This window comes from Mustela nigripes, chromosome 1 (genome assembly GCF_022355385.1).
Source record: "Mustela nigripes isolate SB6536 chromosome 1, MUSNIG.SB6536, whole genome shotgun sequence".
Lineage (NCBI taxonomy): Eukaryota > Metazoa > Chordata > Mammalia > Carnivora > Mustelidae > Mustela > Mustela nigripes.
In genome coordinates, this window is record NC_081557.1 from 6549814 (window position 1) to 6563370 (window position 13557).

The following is a 13557-nucleotide window of genomic DNA, read 5'->3' on the forward strand; positions in this document are numbered from 1 at the left end:
GGGGCGGGGGGGGGGGGGGGGGGGGGGGGGGGGGGGGGGGGGGTGAAGAGGTTAGATATTGGCAAGTTCTGGGAGGAAGAGATGCTTAGGCCTAGAGAGGAGTGCAGGCCTGGAGGCGGGGGCTGGTTTGGGTCCTCAGTCCCTCTTTATCCTGCTGTCCCTTCTTTGCCTTCCCCATAAGCTCTCAAGAGCTCTGCCTCAGAGTCTCCTCTCCCCAACAAGCCCTCATGACTCCCCAGTTCCACTTGGAACCTACCCCTTCCCCAGCATCTCTCTTCAAAGAGCTAGGCCTGGAGTCCGGCTTGCCTCCCGCTAGGGCCCTGTGGGCCAGGCTGGGGTAGGTGTCCTGGCAGTAATTACCCTCCTGGACAGGGTAATTAGGCTGGGCCCAGGATGGCACCAGCAAGACGGCCCCTCTTACACATTCCTACTCACATACCAACTCACAGACCTGAGGAACCTCCCTGATGTGGTTCTTAGTTCTCATGAGATGTGTGTGTGTGTGTGTGTGTGTGTGTGCGTGCGCGCACGCTTGTGTACATGCATGGGCTTTACAGTGACACTCTCTGATTAATTACATGTTTCTTTGTGTTGTCTTGGGTGCATGTCTCCAGTCACTATGGGAGTGTTTCTGTGAGCTTGTGTTGGTGCCAGAATGAATGTGTGTGTGTGTGTATGAGAAAGAGAGAGAGAAAGAAAATGACCATGCATGTGAGTGTATGTGGGCCCAGCCTCCCAGACCCCCTGGCCATCCTGCCCAGGCTGCTGTCTCCATCTGTGTTGCCCACATCCCCAGGCTCGGTGCCCAGGCCACAGTGGGCGGGTGTCATTGAGAGGTCACCCTCACCGCTATGGTGACTCACTGGGAAGCAGGAAGGAGAGGATCCTGCCTCCCCCAGCCCGGGACACACCCCTCCTGCGCTGAGAGTCCTGGCAGGATGAGCTGGCCTGGGACGCTATTACCCAGGCCCTGGTGGCCATGCTGTGGGTTGTCCCTCTGAGGCCGTGCAGGTGTCCAGAAGAGCATCATCCCCACCTTTCCCTTCTGGGAAGTGAGGGCAGCTGGATGGGGGGAGGGGGCAGGTAGGAGAGAGGCTGGGTCTGGTGTGTGAGCTCAGGGCCCCAAGGCTGGATGTGGGTTGTGAGTGCATGTCACAGAAAGACATAGGTCCCAGCCTCTCAGTCACTCCTTCATTTATGCCCCCGAACCTCCTCTGGGTCCCAGAACCGAGGCAGACACAGCCCCTCCAAATCACCCTTTGCAGTGTGGGAGACAGACATAAATATAACAAGTCAAGTGTAAGGCGAGGAAAGGCTCCCTTCCTGGAGGAGAAGCTGAGGCTGGAACTATTTGAATGTGGAGAGGTGGAGGGACAAGGCCCTGAAGGGGAGGGGAAGGCATGAATAAAACCATGGAGGCAGGAGATGGGGCAGAGCTGGGGGAGCAGGGAGAGGAGCGCGAGGGTGCAGCGTGTGCGTGGAAGGAGCAGAGGGGCATCGGCTTATAGAAGATTCATTCTGGGCCATGGAGAGCCTTAAATGTTTGGGCAGGGAAGCAAGCAGCAGGCAGGGGTGTGACATGCCAGGGCTTTGCCGGAGGCGGGTTTCTCTGGGGGTGCTGGGCTGTGGACAGGCAGGAAGCCAGCAAGGAGCATTGGTGGCAAGGCTCAAGGCACGGGAGGGGCAGAGGGCATGAGGAGGAGGGGAGGTGGATTCACGAGACTGTACAGAGGCCAGAACTGGGTAGAGTGGGACCGGGAGAGATGGGGCCTCTGAGGCTCAGTAGAATGATCTAGGCAGTCAGGGATTTCCCGGTGGTAGTCCATCGTATGAGGAGGAGTGAGGGAAGCATGAGGCACATCTCCCCAGGGTTGAGGTGCCCAAGGGCATCGCTGATAGTGGTGAGGTGTGGGCCCAGGTTGGCCGGACAAAGGGAGATTGGGGGCGAGGGGAGAGCTCAGAGAGGGCTGAGGTCTGAATGGGAGGGAATTTGGAAGAGGTGAAAGTGCCAGATAGAGATCATATTCCCAGGAGAGTCTGGAGGGGAAAGCCAGAGGAGAAAACGGCTGTTCCGGCACCGTGATCACCATCATCATTCAATACTACTTATTAAACACCCTCCGTGGGCCAGGCACTGTGCTAACTATCTGTACAGGCATCACCTCATTCAATAGACACGACAAACATCCCTACAGACGGGAACACTGAGGCACAGGGAGCGGGAGCAAAGTGCTCAGTCACAAGCCACCACATGGCCTTTGAGCGAGGATTTTAAGTCCAGGACTTCAGACTCCAGAAGCCTACATGGGTAGAAGGCTGTTGGAGGACCTAGAGATCAGCTTCTGCGGGTTCCAAAACCGAGCTTCCCAAGGGGGACGGAGTCAGTGGGTGGCAAGGAAGTAAGGAGGAGGGAAAGAGACAGGATGTGTGTGGGGGCTGGGCCTGGTCCCTGATGCACGTCCCCTCCTCAGTGGTGTGCCCTCTGCCCTGCATGAACGGTGGCCAGTGCTCCTCCCGAAACCAGTGCCTGTGTCCCCCGGACTTCACCGGTCGCTTCTGCCAGGTGCCCGCTGGAGGAGCTGGCGGGGGCACCGGCGGCTCAGGCCCTGGGCTGGGCCGGGCCGCGACCCTGTCCACAGGCGCGCTGTCGCCCCTGGCTCCAGAGAGCGAGTCTGTGGCCAGCAAGCACGCCATCTACGCGGTCCAGGTGATCGCGGATCCGCCCGGGCCCGGGGAGGGGCCCCCTGCCCAGCATGCAGCCTTCCTGGTGCCCCTCGGGCCGGGACAGATCTCAGCAGAAGGTACCGGACCACGAGGCAGACCCCGGGAGGCCGAAGTGGGCGGGCACTTGGGCGGCGGGACCTCGAGGAGCCCCGCCCACTCCCATCCCCCAACCTGCAGGACTACCTGTGGTCGGGGGCAGCCCTGAAGCCACCCTGCCCCGCCCCCAGTGCAGGCCCCGCCCCCCGTGGTGAACGTGCGCGTCCACCATCCGCCCGAGGCATCCGTCCAAGTGCACCGCATCGAGGGGCCGAATGCTGAGGGCCCCGCCCCCTCGCAGCACCTGCTGCCGCACCCCAAGCCCCAGCACCCCCGGCCACCCACCCAGAAGCCCCTGGGCCGCTGCTTCCAGGACACACTGCCCAAGCAGCCCGTGAGTGAATCCACAGCTGGACCGGCCCTTGGGTCTCAGGGTTGCCCTATCCCCATTCCAAGGGGGATTGTGCAAAACAGGGGTCCGTGGGCTGACAGGGGAGGGAAAGGCCCCTAGGAGGAAGGAAGGCCCAGGTGGGGCTGGGCGCTCTGTGATCCCCCCATCCCAACTTCCCCTAGTGCGGCAGCAATCCCCTCCCGGGCCTCACCAAGCAGGAAGACTGCTGCGGGAGCATCGGCACCGCCTGGGGCCAGAGCAAGTGCCATAAGTGCCCCCAGCTGCAGTGTGAGTGCCGGGGCCCAGGGGTTCGCGCCACCGCAGGCTGGACCCACGCCCACCCCTTCCTCCCCTGCAGGGGTCAGACCCGCCAGGCCTGAGCCTCTCACTGCGCACCAGATTCCCCGCAGCCTCCCGCTGTGCTCCCCCGCTGTGCCCTCCTTTCGCTCCCCACCGGACCCCCCCCCCCAGTGTCCTCCCCTGCCATGCTGTCCTCTCTCTGCAGACACAGGGGTGCAAAAACCAGGACCTCTACGTGGGGAGGTGGGCACTGACTGCCCCCAGGGCTACAAGAGACTCAACAGCACCCACTGCCAGGGTATGGCCCACCAGTAGAGTCTGAAGCCCCTTGTCACTGGGGGAGGCCCCAAGGTGGGTGAGGTTCTTGGAGAAGCTGGCTGTCACCCTGGGACCGCACGCTAGAGGGTCACACTTCCGCTTACCGCAGACATCAACGAGTGCGCGATGCCAGGCATGTGTCGCCATGGGGACTGCCTCAACAACCCGGGCTCCTATCGCTGCGTCTGCCCACCTGGCCATAGCTTGGGCCCCTCCCGAACACAGTGCATAGGTGAGAACGAGGGGTCTCAGGTCCCTGGGAGGTCACAGGCATGGACAGGAGAGGCAAGTCTCCAAGCAGCAAGGATCAGAGGTCAGAGTGGGGTCAAGGGTTGATTGCAGGAGGAGTAAGGCCCAGAGCTGATAGGATCAGGGATTAGTGGGATCAGGAGTCACAGGAGATCTGGTTGGAGGTTACACGGGGTCAAGGACTATATAGAGTGAGGGTCGTATGAGATCATGGGCTTGATGGGTAGGAGGGATGAAGTCTAGAGCAGCCAAGTCAGGGGTCAGTGGGGCCAGTGGTCACAGAGATTTCAGGGGTTATGTGAGGTCAGAGAGACACAGGTTCACGGATCACATGAACTCAGGGTCGCCTGAGGTCAGAGGCCACATGAGGATCAAGGGTTGTCTGAGCCCAAGAGGCCAGGTCTGAAGAAGCTGGGAGGAGGGACACGGGCTGCATATAAGTGCAGATGCCCATGCCCGCCCATGGCCCCCTGCAGCGGACAAGCCAGAGGAGAAGAGCCTGTGTTTCCGCCTGGTGAGCCCTGAGCACCAGTGCCAGCACCCACTGGCCACGCGCCTCACCCGCCAGCTCTGCTGCTGCAGCGTGGGCAAGGCCTGGGGCGCAAGGTGCCAGCGCTGCCCCGCCGACGGCACTGGTGAGCTGCGGCGCATGGGGCTGAGGGGCTGTCCACGCGCCCATCCGGGAAACACTCACTTCTCTGCCCCTTGCTCTGGCCGCAGCTGCCTTCAAGGAGATCTGTCCAGCCGGGAAGGGGTACCACATCCTCACTTCCCACCAGACCCTCACCATTCAGGGTGAAAGTGACTTTTCCCTTTTCCTGCACCCCGACGGGCCACCCAAGCCCCAGCAGCTCCCGGAGAGCCCCAGCCGGGCGCCACCACCTGAGGACACGGAGGAAGAACGAGGTCTGGCCTGAGCCTTTCCATTCCCTGACAGATGTGAAACGCCTACACCTGACCCCTTGACTCCTGATGCCCAGAGTCTAATCCCCAACTCCTAATCCTCGACCTAACCACAGACCCCCAGAATTGGCCATCTCATCCCTACCCAAGGTTGTAACCCCAGGATCTATCCCCTGATCAGCAGAATCTGACCACCGCTCTCCAGATCTGGCCCTGGAACCCCTTTGATTTCCAGACCAGGGCATTGAACCAGCCCAAATGGTGTCCTTAGATCTGGCCTTCTGACTCCCGACCCAAGGACTTGGACCCTAGCTATAATCCAAGGCCCTTGACCAACCATTGCACCCTAAACCTATTCCCCTGACCCGTGATGCACACACTCCCTGACACCAGGATCTAACTCTTGACACTTGACCCAGAGACACAATCGTCGAACTCTCAGACCCTGACCACAAACACCAACTGCCCATCCCAGTCTTAATTCCTTCCCCCCTTCCGCCAGCCCTGCACTAATGCCCCATCTTCTTCCCTTTTAGGGGTGAGCACGGACTCAGTGAGTATGAAAGCCTGGGTGGGAGGGGCAGGGAAGCGAAGGCGACAGTGGGCTCATGCTGCTGTTACTCATAGCCACTGGTCGAGGAGCAGTCAGCAGCCCAGAGCCACCCGACTGCCACCACATCTCCTGCCAGGCCCTACCCGGGTGAGCTGCTCACTGCAGGGACCAGTCCTCAAGGGCTGTCCCCAGGGGTGGTGGACAGCCTGGCCATCAGGGAATTGTGAAGCTGGTGCGCCAGGAGGGGGGTGCCTTTCCCATCCCCCACACCCCCTCATGGGTGTACACTGCTGTCTACAGAGTTGATCTCCCGGCCCTCGCCACCCACTGTGCGCTGGTTCCTGCCAGACCTGCCGCCATCCCGCAGTGCGGTGGAGATCGCTCCTACTCAGGTCACAGGTAAGACCTGCCCGCTGAGGCCACAACTGAGAGAAGCCACGTGCCTGGCTTCATTTTTCTCCTCCCTTACCCATCTCCACCCAGTCGTTCCTGAGCACTAACACTTATCCTGGGCTTGCTGGGTGCCGGGCCCTGGACTGGACCCTGGGGAAGCCATTGTGTGCAACAGAGATCCCATTCTGGGTATTGTGGAGCTCTGTCCAGTCTTAAGACACTTTATTCATTCATTCATTGATTCAACAAATATTTATTGAGCACCTACTATGTGCCAGGCACAGTTTAGGTGCTGGGGATACAGTAGCAAACTAAAGCCAGAAAATCTCAGTTCTTGCAGAGTAAACAAGCAACAGATTAGTGACTAAAAATCGAGTATGTCTCGTAAATGTCATACAAAAATTAATCAGAGAAGGAAAGAAGTCTGGTGGTTGTGATAATACGTAGCCTGGCAACGAAAGGTGGCTTCCTGGGCCGGGCTTTAGAGAGTGTTAGAAATGAACACGAAGTGGGGAAGGAAGGGGTGTGCAGGTTGGGAAAAGGGACACTACAAGTGAAGCCCAGGCAAAGGGCACAAAACACTGGTGGAGGAGGGAAAACCACACGCGGACCAAGTGTTGTTGAACCCAGGAAGGGCCAATGCACAGAGCCTTGTTAAGAGGCTTGGGTTTGATCCCAAAGGCTGTGGGAAGTGTCTGTGGGGTTTGGGGCATCATGATAATTGCTAGCTATGGCTGAGCAGTTGCCTTGTGCCAGGCACTGACTAGAGGGTTTTACATACTAAGTATCATTTCACCTTTTCAAACCGTGAAAGTGTGTGCGCTTAGCTTCATGGTTCAGCAGCTTGCCCCCCACCCCTCATCACAACCTGGAGCCAGGTCCTAGTCCCAGTCTGTGTGGACTCCCTAAGCTGCAAGGGAGCCACCAGCCCGACTGAAATCTAGGAGGCTGGATGTGCTCTGGGGTTGAGGACCCAGGGGGAAGGTGGCCAACCTGGAGGCTTGTCCAGGCTGGGACAATGCGATGACAGCCCTGGGAGCTGTGGGAAGGTGGGGGAAGAGGCACCTGGGGAGGCTTCTGCGAGGGGGGTGTGTTAAGGAGCTCCAGGGAGAGATACTCTAGGAGAAAAGAACAGCCTGCCTGTTTAGGGTGGGGTGGAGCTCTAGAACAGGTCAGGGCTGCTGCTGGGGTGGGGGTGGGGGTGTTGGGGACCTAAAGGAGGGAGTGGTGGGAGGCAGGGAGTTCAAGACTGGTGACAAAGACAGTGGTGAAGGGCGTTCTAGATCTGACCGCTAAGGCACAACCAGGGGGCAAGCAGATTCCCAGGAAATGAGTTCCTGCCTGCTTTGGGAGGGGGAGGAAATCAACCATTGTAGAATGGGGGGCCCAGGTCCCTGAGGCAAGGGTGTTGGGGTCACTGGGCTAGAGGATAAGGGAGTGTCTACCAATGCAGGGTTTTAAATATTGAGGTGACTGGAGGGCGGTGTCTCAGAGCCCATTGGTAGGGGTATTGGGATAATGGAGGGGCGGGGGGAGGGGGAACGTGGCAGAAAGTGTTTCCCACTCAGCCCCCTCATCGACCATCTCCCTCCCCCCCACCGCTCCCAGAGACAGACGAGTGTCGCCTGAACCAGAACATCTGTGGCCACGGGGAGTGCGTCCCGGGCCCCTCGGACTACTCCTGCCATTGCAACCCGGGCTACCGGTCGCACCCGCAGCACCGCTACTGCGTGGGTGAGCGCGGGCGGGCGGGTGGCCCGGGGGCGGCCGTGGGTCCCAACGCCCCTGTGACGTCTCCCCGCCCGCGCGCCCTTCTCAGACGTGAACGAGTGCGAGGCGGAGCCGTGCGGCGCGGGGAGGGGCGTCTGCATGAACACCGGCGGCTCCTACAACTGCCACTGCAACCGCGGCTACCGCCTGCACGTCGGCGCCGGGGGGCGCTCGTGCGTGGGTGAGCGCGGCGCGGGCGGCGCGGGAAGGGGGGATGGGGGGACGGGGTGGGTGATGGGGGGATGGGGGGTCTCCCCTCCGGCGCGCAGACTAACCGCCTCCGCCGCCCCCGGTGCGCTCCTCGCGCTCCCCGCCTCCCGCGCAGACCTGAACGAGTGCGCCAAGCCCCACCTGTGCGGCGACGGCGGCTTCTGCCTCAACTTCCCCGGCCACTACAAGTGCAACTGCTACCCCGGCTACCGGCTCAAGGCCTCACGACCGCCGGTGTGCGAAGGTGGGGGAGGCCCCATCCAGGCCCACAGGGGGTCCTCAGTTGTTCTCGACCTGGGCTAGGGGCCTGGGCCTCCCCGAGGTTGGGCTGCGGGAGCCCCGAGGGCCGGGTTCGGCTTGCTGATCTGTAACCGAAGGAGGCCCTGCTGAGGACACTGAACGCCTAGCCCGCCACGTTGTCCTCGAACGGATCTCCCTCCTTCTCCGCACCCCCCCTCCCCCCGCAGACATCGACGAGTGCCGAGACCCTAGCTCCTGCCCGGACAGCAAATGCGAGAACAAACCCGGGAGCTTCAAGTGCATTGCCTGTCAGCCCGGCTACCGCAGCCAGGGGGGCGGGGCCTGCCGCGGTGAGAGCAGGGGTCGGGGGGCGGCGGCCGAGTCCCGGATGCGGGGCGGGAAGGGAAGGTTGGACCGCAAATGGGCGGGGGCCCATGCGGGAGCCGTCCCGCGACCCGGCAGTTTCGGGATCCGGTGAGGGCAGGGGTGGGGCTGATGGCTGTGAGAGGCGCCTGGCCGGTGGGGCCTCCCCTGTCCTGGGCCGAGGAGACCCCCACCCCGGTACCGCGCCGTGTGCAGTGGGGCGGCTACCGAGGCGAGCCTTCGCCGCTGCAGACGTGAACGAGTGCGCCGAGGGCAGCCCCTGCTCGCCCGGCTGGTGCGAGAACCTCCCAGGCTCCTTCCGCTGCACGTGCGCCCAGGGCTACGCGCCTGCGCCCGATGGCCGCAGCTGCCAGGGTGAGCCCCAGCCCTCCTCCCTCCAACGCCCCCGCACCCACTCACGCGTGGAAGCTGGGGACCCGGCCACCCCGTCCGTCCCACGGGGGGCAGGAGGTAGCTGATCCACCACCCAGGTCACGGACCCATCCACTCGTTTCTGACCGATGAAAGGCCACCAGAATTTCTATGGAAGAAGGGTCTTAGGGACCCAAGGCTTCTGGTTTCTTTGCTTCTGCAAAGCACGTTACTTAAATTTAAGGTGTGTGTGGGGGAAACATAAAAGAAGGGGGAGGGGCGCTAGTAGCCCCGCTGTGGGCTGGGATTCCGAGAAACTTAGGAGAGAAACTTAGGAACGTTACACACAGACCGGAGAGCGGAGAGCGGAGAGCATAGGGCTGTGGGCCCGGCTGGAAGGTGGGTGCCAGGCCTGAATCGTCTTAAAGGGCCAGTAGGAATTAGCTGAGCAAAGAAAGGCAGCATCAGCAGACTTAGAAGTGCAAACCAGCTCAGAATGTGCTGCAAACTGTAAGGTGTAAGCAGAGGGCGAGGGGCAGGGCCCCACTCACCCACCCACCCCCTGCCCTGCCCAGGAGGTCTGGCTTTTAAGGGGAAGAGTGACAAGAGTCACCATTTGCTTTGGAAAGTTTCTTGCTGCTGAGTGTGGCGAGTAGCCGGAGGTCCCCTGGAGACCCAGGGCACAGATGGTGATGACAGTGATGGGAGCAGCGGCCCCAGAATGGTCTGGGGATGGCGTGGGAGTAGGGAAAGGTTAAGGCACATTCCCTGAGCTTATTAACTGGATGTCCGGGTGAGGGGGGTGAGCGAGGGACCCTCCAACTTTCTGGCCTGGGTAACTGTGGTTGTGCTGTTCACTGGGACAGGGTCTCTGGGGTGGTGCAGATTGGAGAAGGAAGACACCAAGTTTCATGCTGGACCAGTTGGGTGGCTGTCCCTGTGGGCCTCTAGGCTGGAGATGCTGGCAGAGGGTGGGCCGTACAGATTGGAAGCTTTGGGCCAGACACACACACACACACACACACACACACACAGGGGAACTGTGGACTGCGGGGGGCCATGGAACCTTGGGATGCACCTGCCCAGCCAAGGAGGGTGGGCCCAGGGAGGGGAGCCTCAGCAGAGCCTTGTGGGCAAAGCCACATCAGTGGAAGGTAGGGGAGCAGGAGTGGGAGATGGGGGGGGGGGTGGAAGGAGGCTCAGGGAGTCCCGGCTGAGAAACCAGGGTAGAAGACCATGAGCCCAACGTAACTGAGAGGTCCTTGAAAAGTAAGAACTGAGTGGTGAGATAAGAAAGTCCCTGGTGACCTTGGTAGGGTGGCTTCTGTGGTGTGAGGGGGCCAGGAGAGGCAGGCGGTGAGTGGGGAAGAGTGAGACCTGGGGCTCTGCCCGATGGGGTTTGGGGATGTAGGCTGAGGAGATGCCAGGAAAGGGGGCTCGGGGATGACAAGGGCAGCGGGGGGAGGAGCCACAGACAGAAGGGACATCTCTTGCCCTAAGGGATGTAATGGTTTGGGGAGGGTAAAGATTACCCTTAATTTTCTCAATGAGCAATAAAGGGCCTGAGTCCAGTGGGGGACTTGTAATGACCGGTAGAGGGTTGGGACTGCCCAAGGGCGTGGGAGCTGCCTAGGGACTTTCCAGAAGTCCAGTCTGAGGAGGAGGGATAGGGTGGTGCCAGCTGAGGATCAGGCAGGGCCCAAGGCCAGAGGGAGTGGCTGTGACCCAGGGTGCTCAGCCTAGTGGGTGCCAGCACCCAGGATCTGGAGGCCAGGGGCAGGCATGGCCTCCCAGACTGGCACGCAGGAAGGAGAGGGGTCGTGGGGCCCCCGGGAGAGAGGGTGGGCTGGGGGCCTTGAGAGCAGCAAAGGCAGTGGGAAAGCAGCAGCATCTGAGATGCCCACGGTGGGGCAGCTCCCAGGCCGTCGTCCTTTGAGTGACTGCCACCAAAGTGAAGGTCACAGAAACTGATCCAGGGTGTAAGGTCAGAGGCTGGGCCTGGCTGACCATTTGGATGCTGAAAAGTCCTAGGGTGGGGAACAGGATAGAGGAGGGGGGACTGTGGGGGTGAGTGCTGACAGCAGGAGAGGAGGGGGAGGCTGGCAGGGGGGCCCGGTGCACCTCAGAGGCAGAGTCAAGGGCCAAGAACCAGCTTCTGCCAGAAAGGACTGCAAAGAAGCATGCTCTCAGGGGAAGGCCAAATTCAAGTTCCTTTACTGCGCACGCAGAAGACATTATTCTGCCAGAAGGACAAAGACAGGAGCTTATTTCTGGGGGCAGAAAGGGAGCCATGGTAGGTGGGGGGAAGGGGAGAGCAGCTGGGCGAGGGAGATCCGGGCAGGATGGGAGAGGGGGCGGGGAGGGTGCCCTTGTTTGGTGAGAACGACGAAGATTGAGGCTTGAGCTCTTTGGAATCAGCCATGGCCCAGGCTCCCAGGCAGCACCTGGCCCGCTCCCCAGAGCATGGTGTGCTGCACGGAGGGGGTGAGGGGCCTCTGCTTCCCTTAAGCAATATTAGCCTCAACTCCACGTCTTAGGCGCTAGTGGGAAAAGGATAGCAGAGGCCTGAGACCATCCCACGCTGGCCCTCTGACACCCCTTGTGCCCCACAGATGTGGATGAGTGTGAGGCGGGGGATGTGTGTGACAACGGCATCTGCACCAACACACCAGGATCCTTCCAGTGTCAGTGCCTCTCTGGCTACCATCTGTCAAGAGACCGAAGCCGATGCGAGGGTAAGCGGGGCAGAGGGCTGGGAGTTAGCCTGTTCCTCCCTACCCCAGGGCTGCCCCAGGCTGGGCTCCAAGCCAGGCACTCCCCTGTCCAGCGCCCCCTCCAGATCCAACATCGGGTCTGGGGTGTGGGCCCGGCCCGGGGCTCTGGGGGAAGCCTTCGCAGCCTCGGGCTAGGCTTTCTGAGCTGGGTGAGCCCCTGAGGTTCCCCACCTCTCTGACCCTCTGCAGACATCGATGAGTGTGACTTCCCCGCAGCCTGCATTGGCGGTGACTGCATCAACACCAATGGCTCCTACCGATGTCTCTGTCCCCAGGGGCATCGGCTGGTAGGCGGCAGGAAGTGCCAAGGTATGGGGGGATTGGCTGAGAGTCACCAAGGAGGGCTGGCAGGGAATGGCAGGAATCTAGACTCCCTGTCAATCTGTCTTTCCATCCATCCATCCATCCACATTCACTCCCCCTTCAACTCCTTCACCTACAGTAGCAAAAGTAATGAAAGTAATTACAGGGTGCCTACTGTGTGCCCGCTCGCCATATGTGCGGTAGACAGCAATTTACTGAGAACGGGCTATTTGCCAACTTCTGCACTATGTGCCAGGTAGGGAGCGACAACCCAGGGCCCCCACTAGGGGAGGCTGACATGTGAGTTGATTCCTACCACAGGGTGCCAGAAGAGGTCTGCATAAGTGATTAATTGGCAACAGAGAGGGGACTATTGAACTAGAACTTGGAGCAAAAAGATGGTTTCTTTTTTTTTTTTTTTAAAGATTTTTATTTATTGGGGCGCCTGGGTGGCTCAGTGGGTTAAAGCCTCTTCCTTCAGCTCAGGTCATGATCCCAGGGTCCTGGGATCGAGCCCACATCGGGCTCTCTGCTCAGCGGGGAGCCTGCTTCCCCCTCTCTCTCTGCCTGCCTCGCTGCCTACTTGTGATCTCTCTCTGTCAAATACATAAATAAAATCTTTAAAAAAAAAAGATTTTTATTTATGTATTTGACAGAGATCACAAGTAACAGGCAGGTGGAGAGAGAGAAGGAAACAGGCTCCCTGGCGAGCAGAGACCCCGACATGGGGCTCCATACCAGGACCCTGGGATCACGACCTGAGCTGAAGGCAGATGCTTAATCACTGAGCCACCCAGGCGCCCCTAAGGATGGTTTCCTAAGGCATAAATAAAGTCCCCATGCAGAGAGAAGCAGGCATGGTATTCCAGGCCCGAAGAACAGGGTGTGCAAAGCACAGAGATCTGGGAGGAATCAGTTGTGTTTTTAGGGGAGAGTGCCCCAAACATAGATTTGGGGGTGCCAGTATTTAGAATAAAGGATGAAACTGAAATGTATCAGGAGGCCAAACCAAAAGTCCCCAGATGCGGGCTAAGAGTTAGGACTCCATTTGTTGCTGGTGACAGCCGTGGCACCTAAAACCTGCCATATGAATGGCAGAAGACAGTGAATGTGCTCACCTCTAGTCACACGCACAGACAGACCCGAGTGGACATCGGGTTGTGTGCACTTTGAGATCAAAGTGGAAGTTTGGGTTCTGAGCTTGTGTGAGTCCCTGGAGGCACACCCCGCAGGGAAGGAGGGGCTGGTTTCCTTGGAGCAACTCTTCCTGCTTCTCTTGCTGGCCACAGACATAGATGAATGCAGCCAGGACCCTGGCCTGTGCCTTCCTCACGGGGCCTGTGAGAACCTGCAGGGCTCCTACGCTTGCATCTGTGATGAGGGGTTCACGCCCACCCAGGACCACCACGGCTGTGAGGGTGAGTGGCCTGGGTTCAGAGATGGGTGCTTGTTCCAGCCTCTGGAATCAGGGGGAACAAGGAGAAATCCCTTTTGCCTGAGAGTCTGGGGATGGGGGTAGGGGGGCTGGACCTTGCAGGAGGGTCCTGAATGCCACTTTGAGGTTGGAACTTGGCTCTGACAGGGTGGCTGAGGAGAGCCAGGGAAGGTGAGGGAGCAGAGGAACGAGATTGGTGGGGAGCGTGGGTTGGCAGGATTGT

At 60.1% G+C, this 13557-nt stretch overlaps 1 protein-coding gene across 5 annotated transcripts in view; it reads left to right on the forward strand.

The window, feature by feature from the left end:
- LTBP3 (latent transforming growth factor beta binding protein 3) overlaps positions 1 to 13557 on the forward strand; it is a 17311-nt gene that overhangs the window by 943 nt on the left and 2811 nt on the right. For 2 of the 5 annotated variants that reach the window (XM_059401624.1, XM_059401630.1), the window contains exons 2-19: positions 2472 to 2801; positions 2952 to 3154; positions 3334 to 3439; positions 3657 to 3749; positions 3879 to 4001; positions 4495 to 4653; positions 4739 to 4924; positions 5458 to 5474; positions 5549 to 5621; positions 5775 to 5873; positions 7476 to 7601; positions 7687 to 7818; positions 7963 to 8091; positions 8315 to 8437; positions 8703 to 8825; positions 11435 to 11557; positions 11786 to 11905; positions 13189 to 13317. In XM_059401624.1, coding sequence (XP_059257607.1) covers positions 2472 to 2801; positions 2952 to 3154; positions 3334 to 3439; positions 3657 to 3749; positions 3879 to 4001; positions 4495 to 4653; positions 4739 to 4924; positions 5458 to 5474; positions 5549 to 5621; positions 5775 to 5873; positions 7476 to 7601; positions 7687 to 7818; positions 7963 to 8091; positions 8315 to 8437; positions 8703 to 8825; positions 11435 to 11557; positions 11786 to 11905; positions 13189 to 13317 — 2394 coding nt within the window. Of the gene's footprint in view, positions 1 to 2471; positions 2802 to 2951; positions 3155 to 3333; positions 3440 to 3656; positions 3750 to 3878; positions 4002 to 4494; positions 4654 to 4738; positions 4926 to 5457; positions 5475 to 5547; positions 5622 to 5774; positions 5874 to 7475; positions 7602 to 7686; positions 7819 to 7962; positions 8092 to 8314; positions 8438 to 8702; positions 8826 to 11434; positions 11558 to 11785; positions 11906 to 13188; positions 13318 to 13557 lie in introns of all 5 variants that reach the window. The other 3 variants (XM_059401628.1, XM_059401629.1, XM_059401631.1) reach the window with 3 other exon arrangements.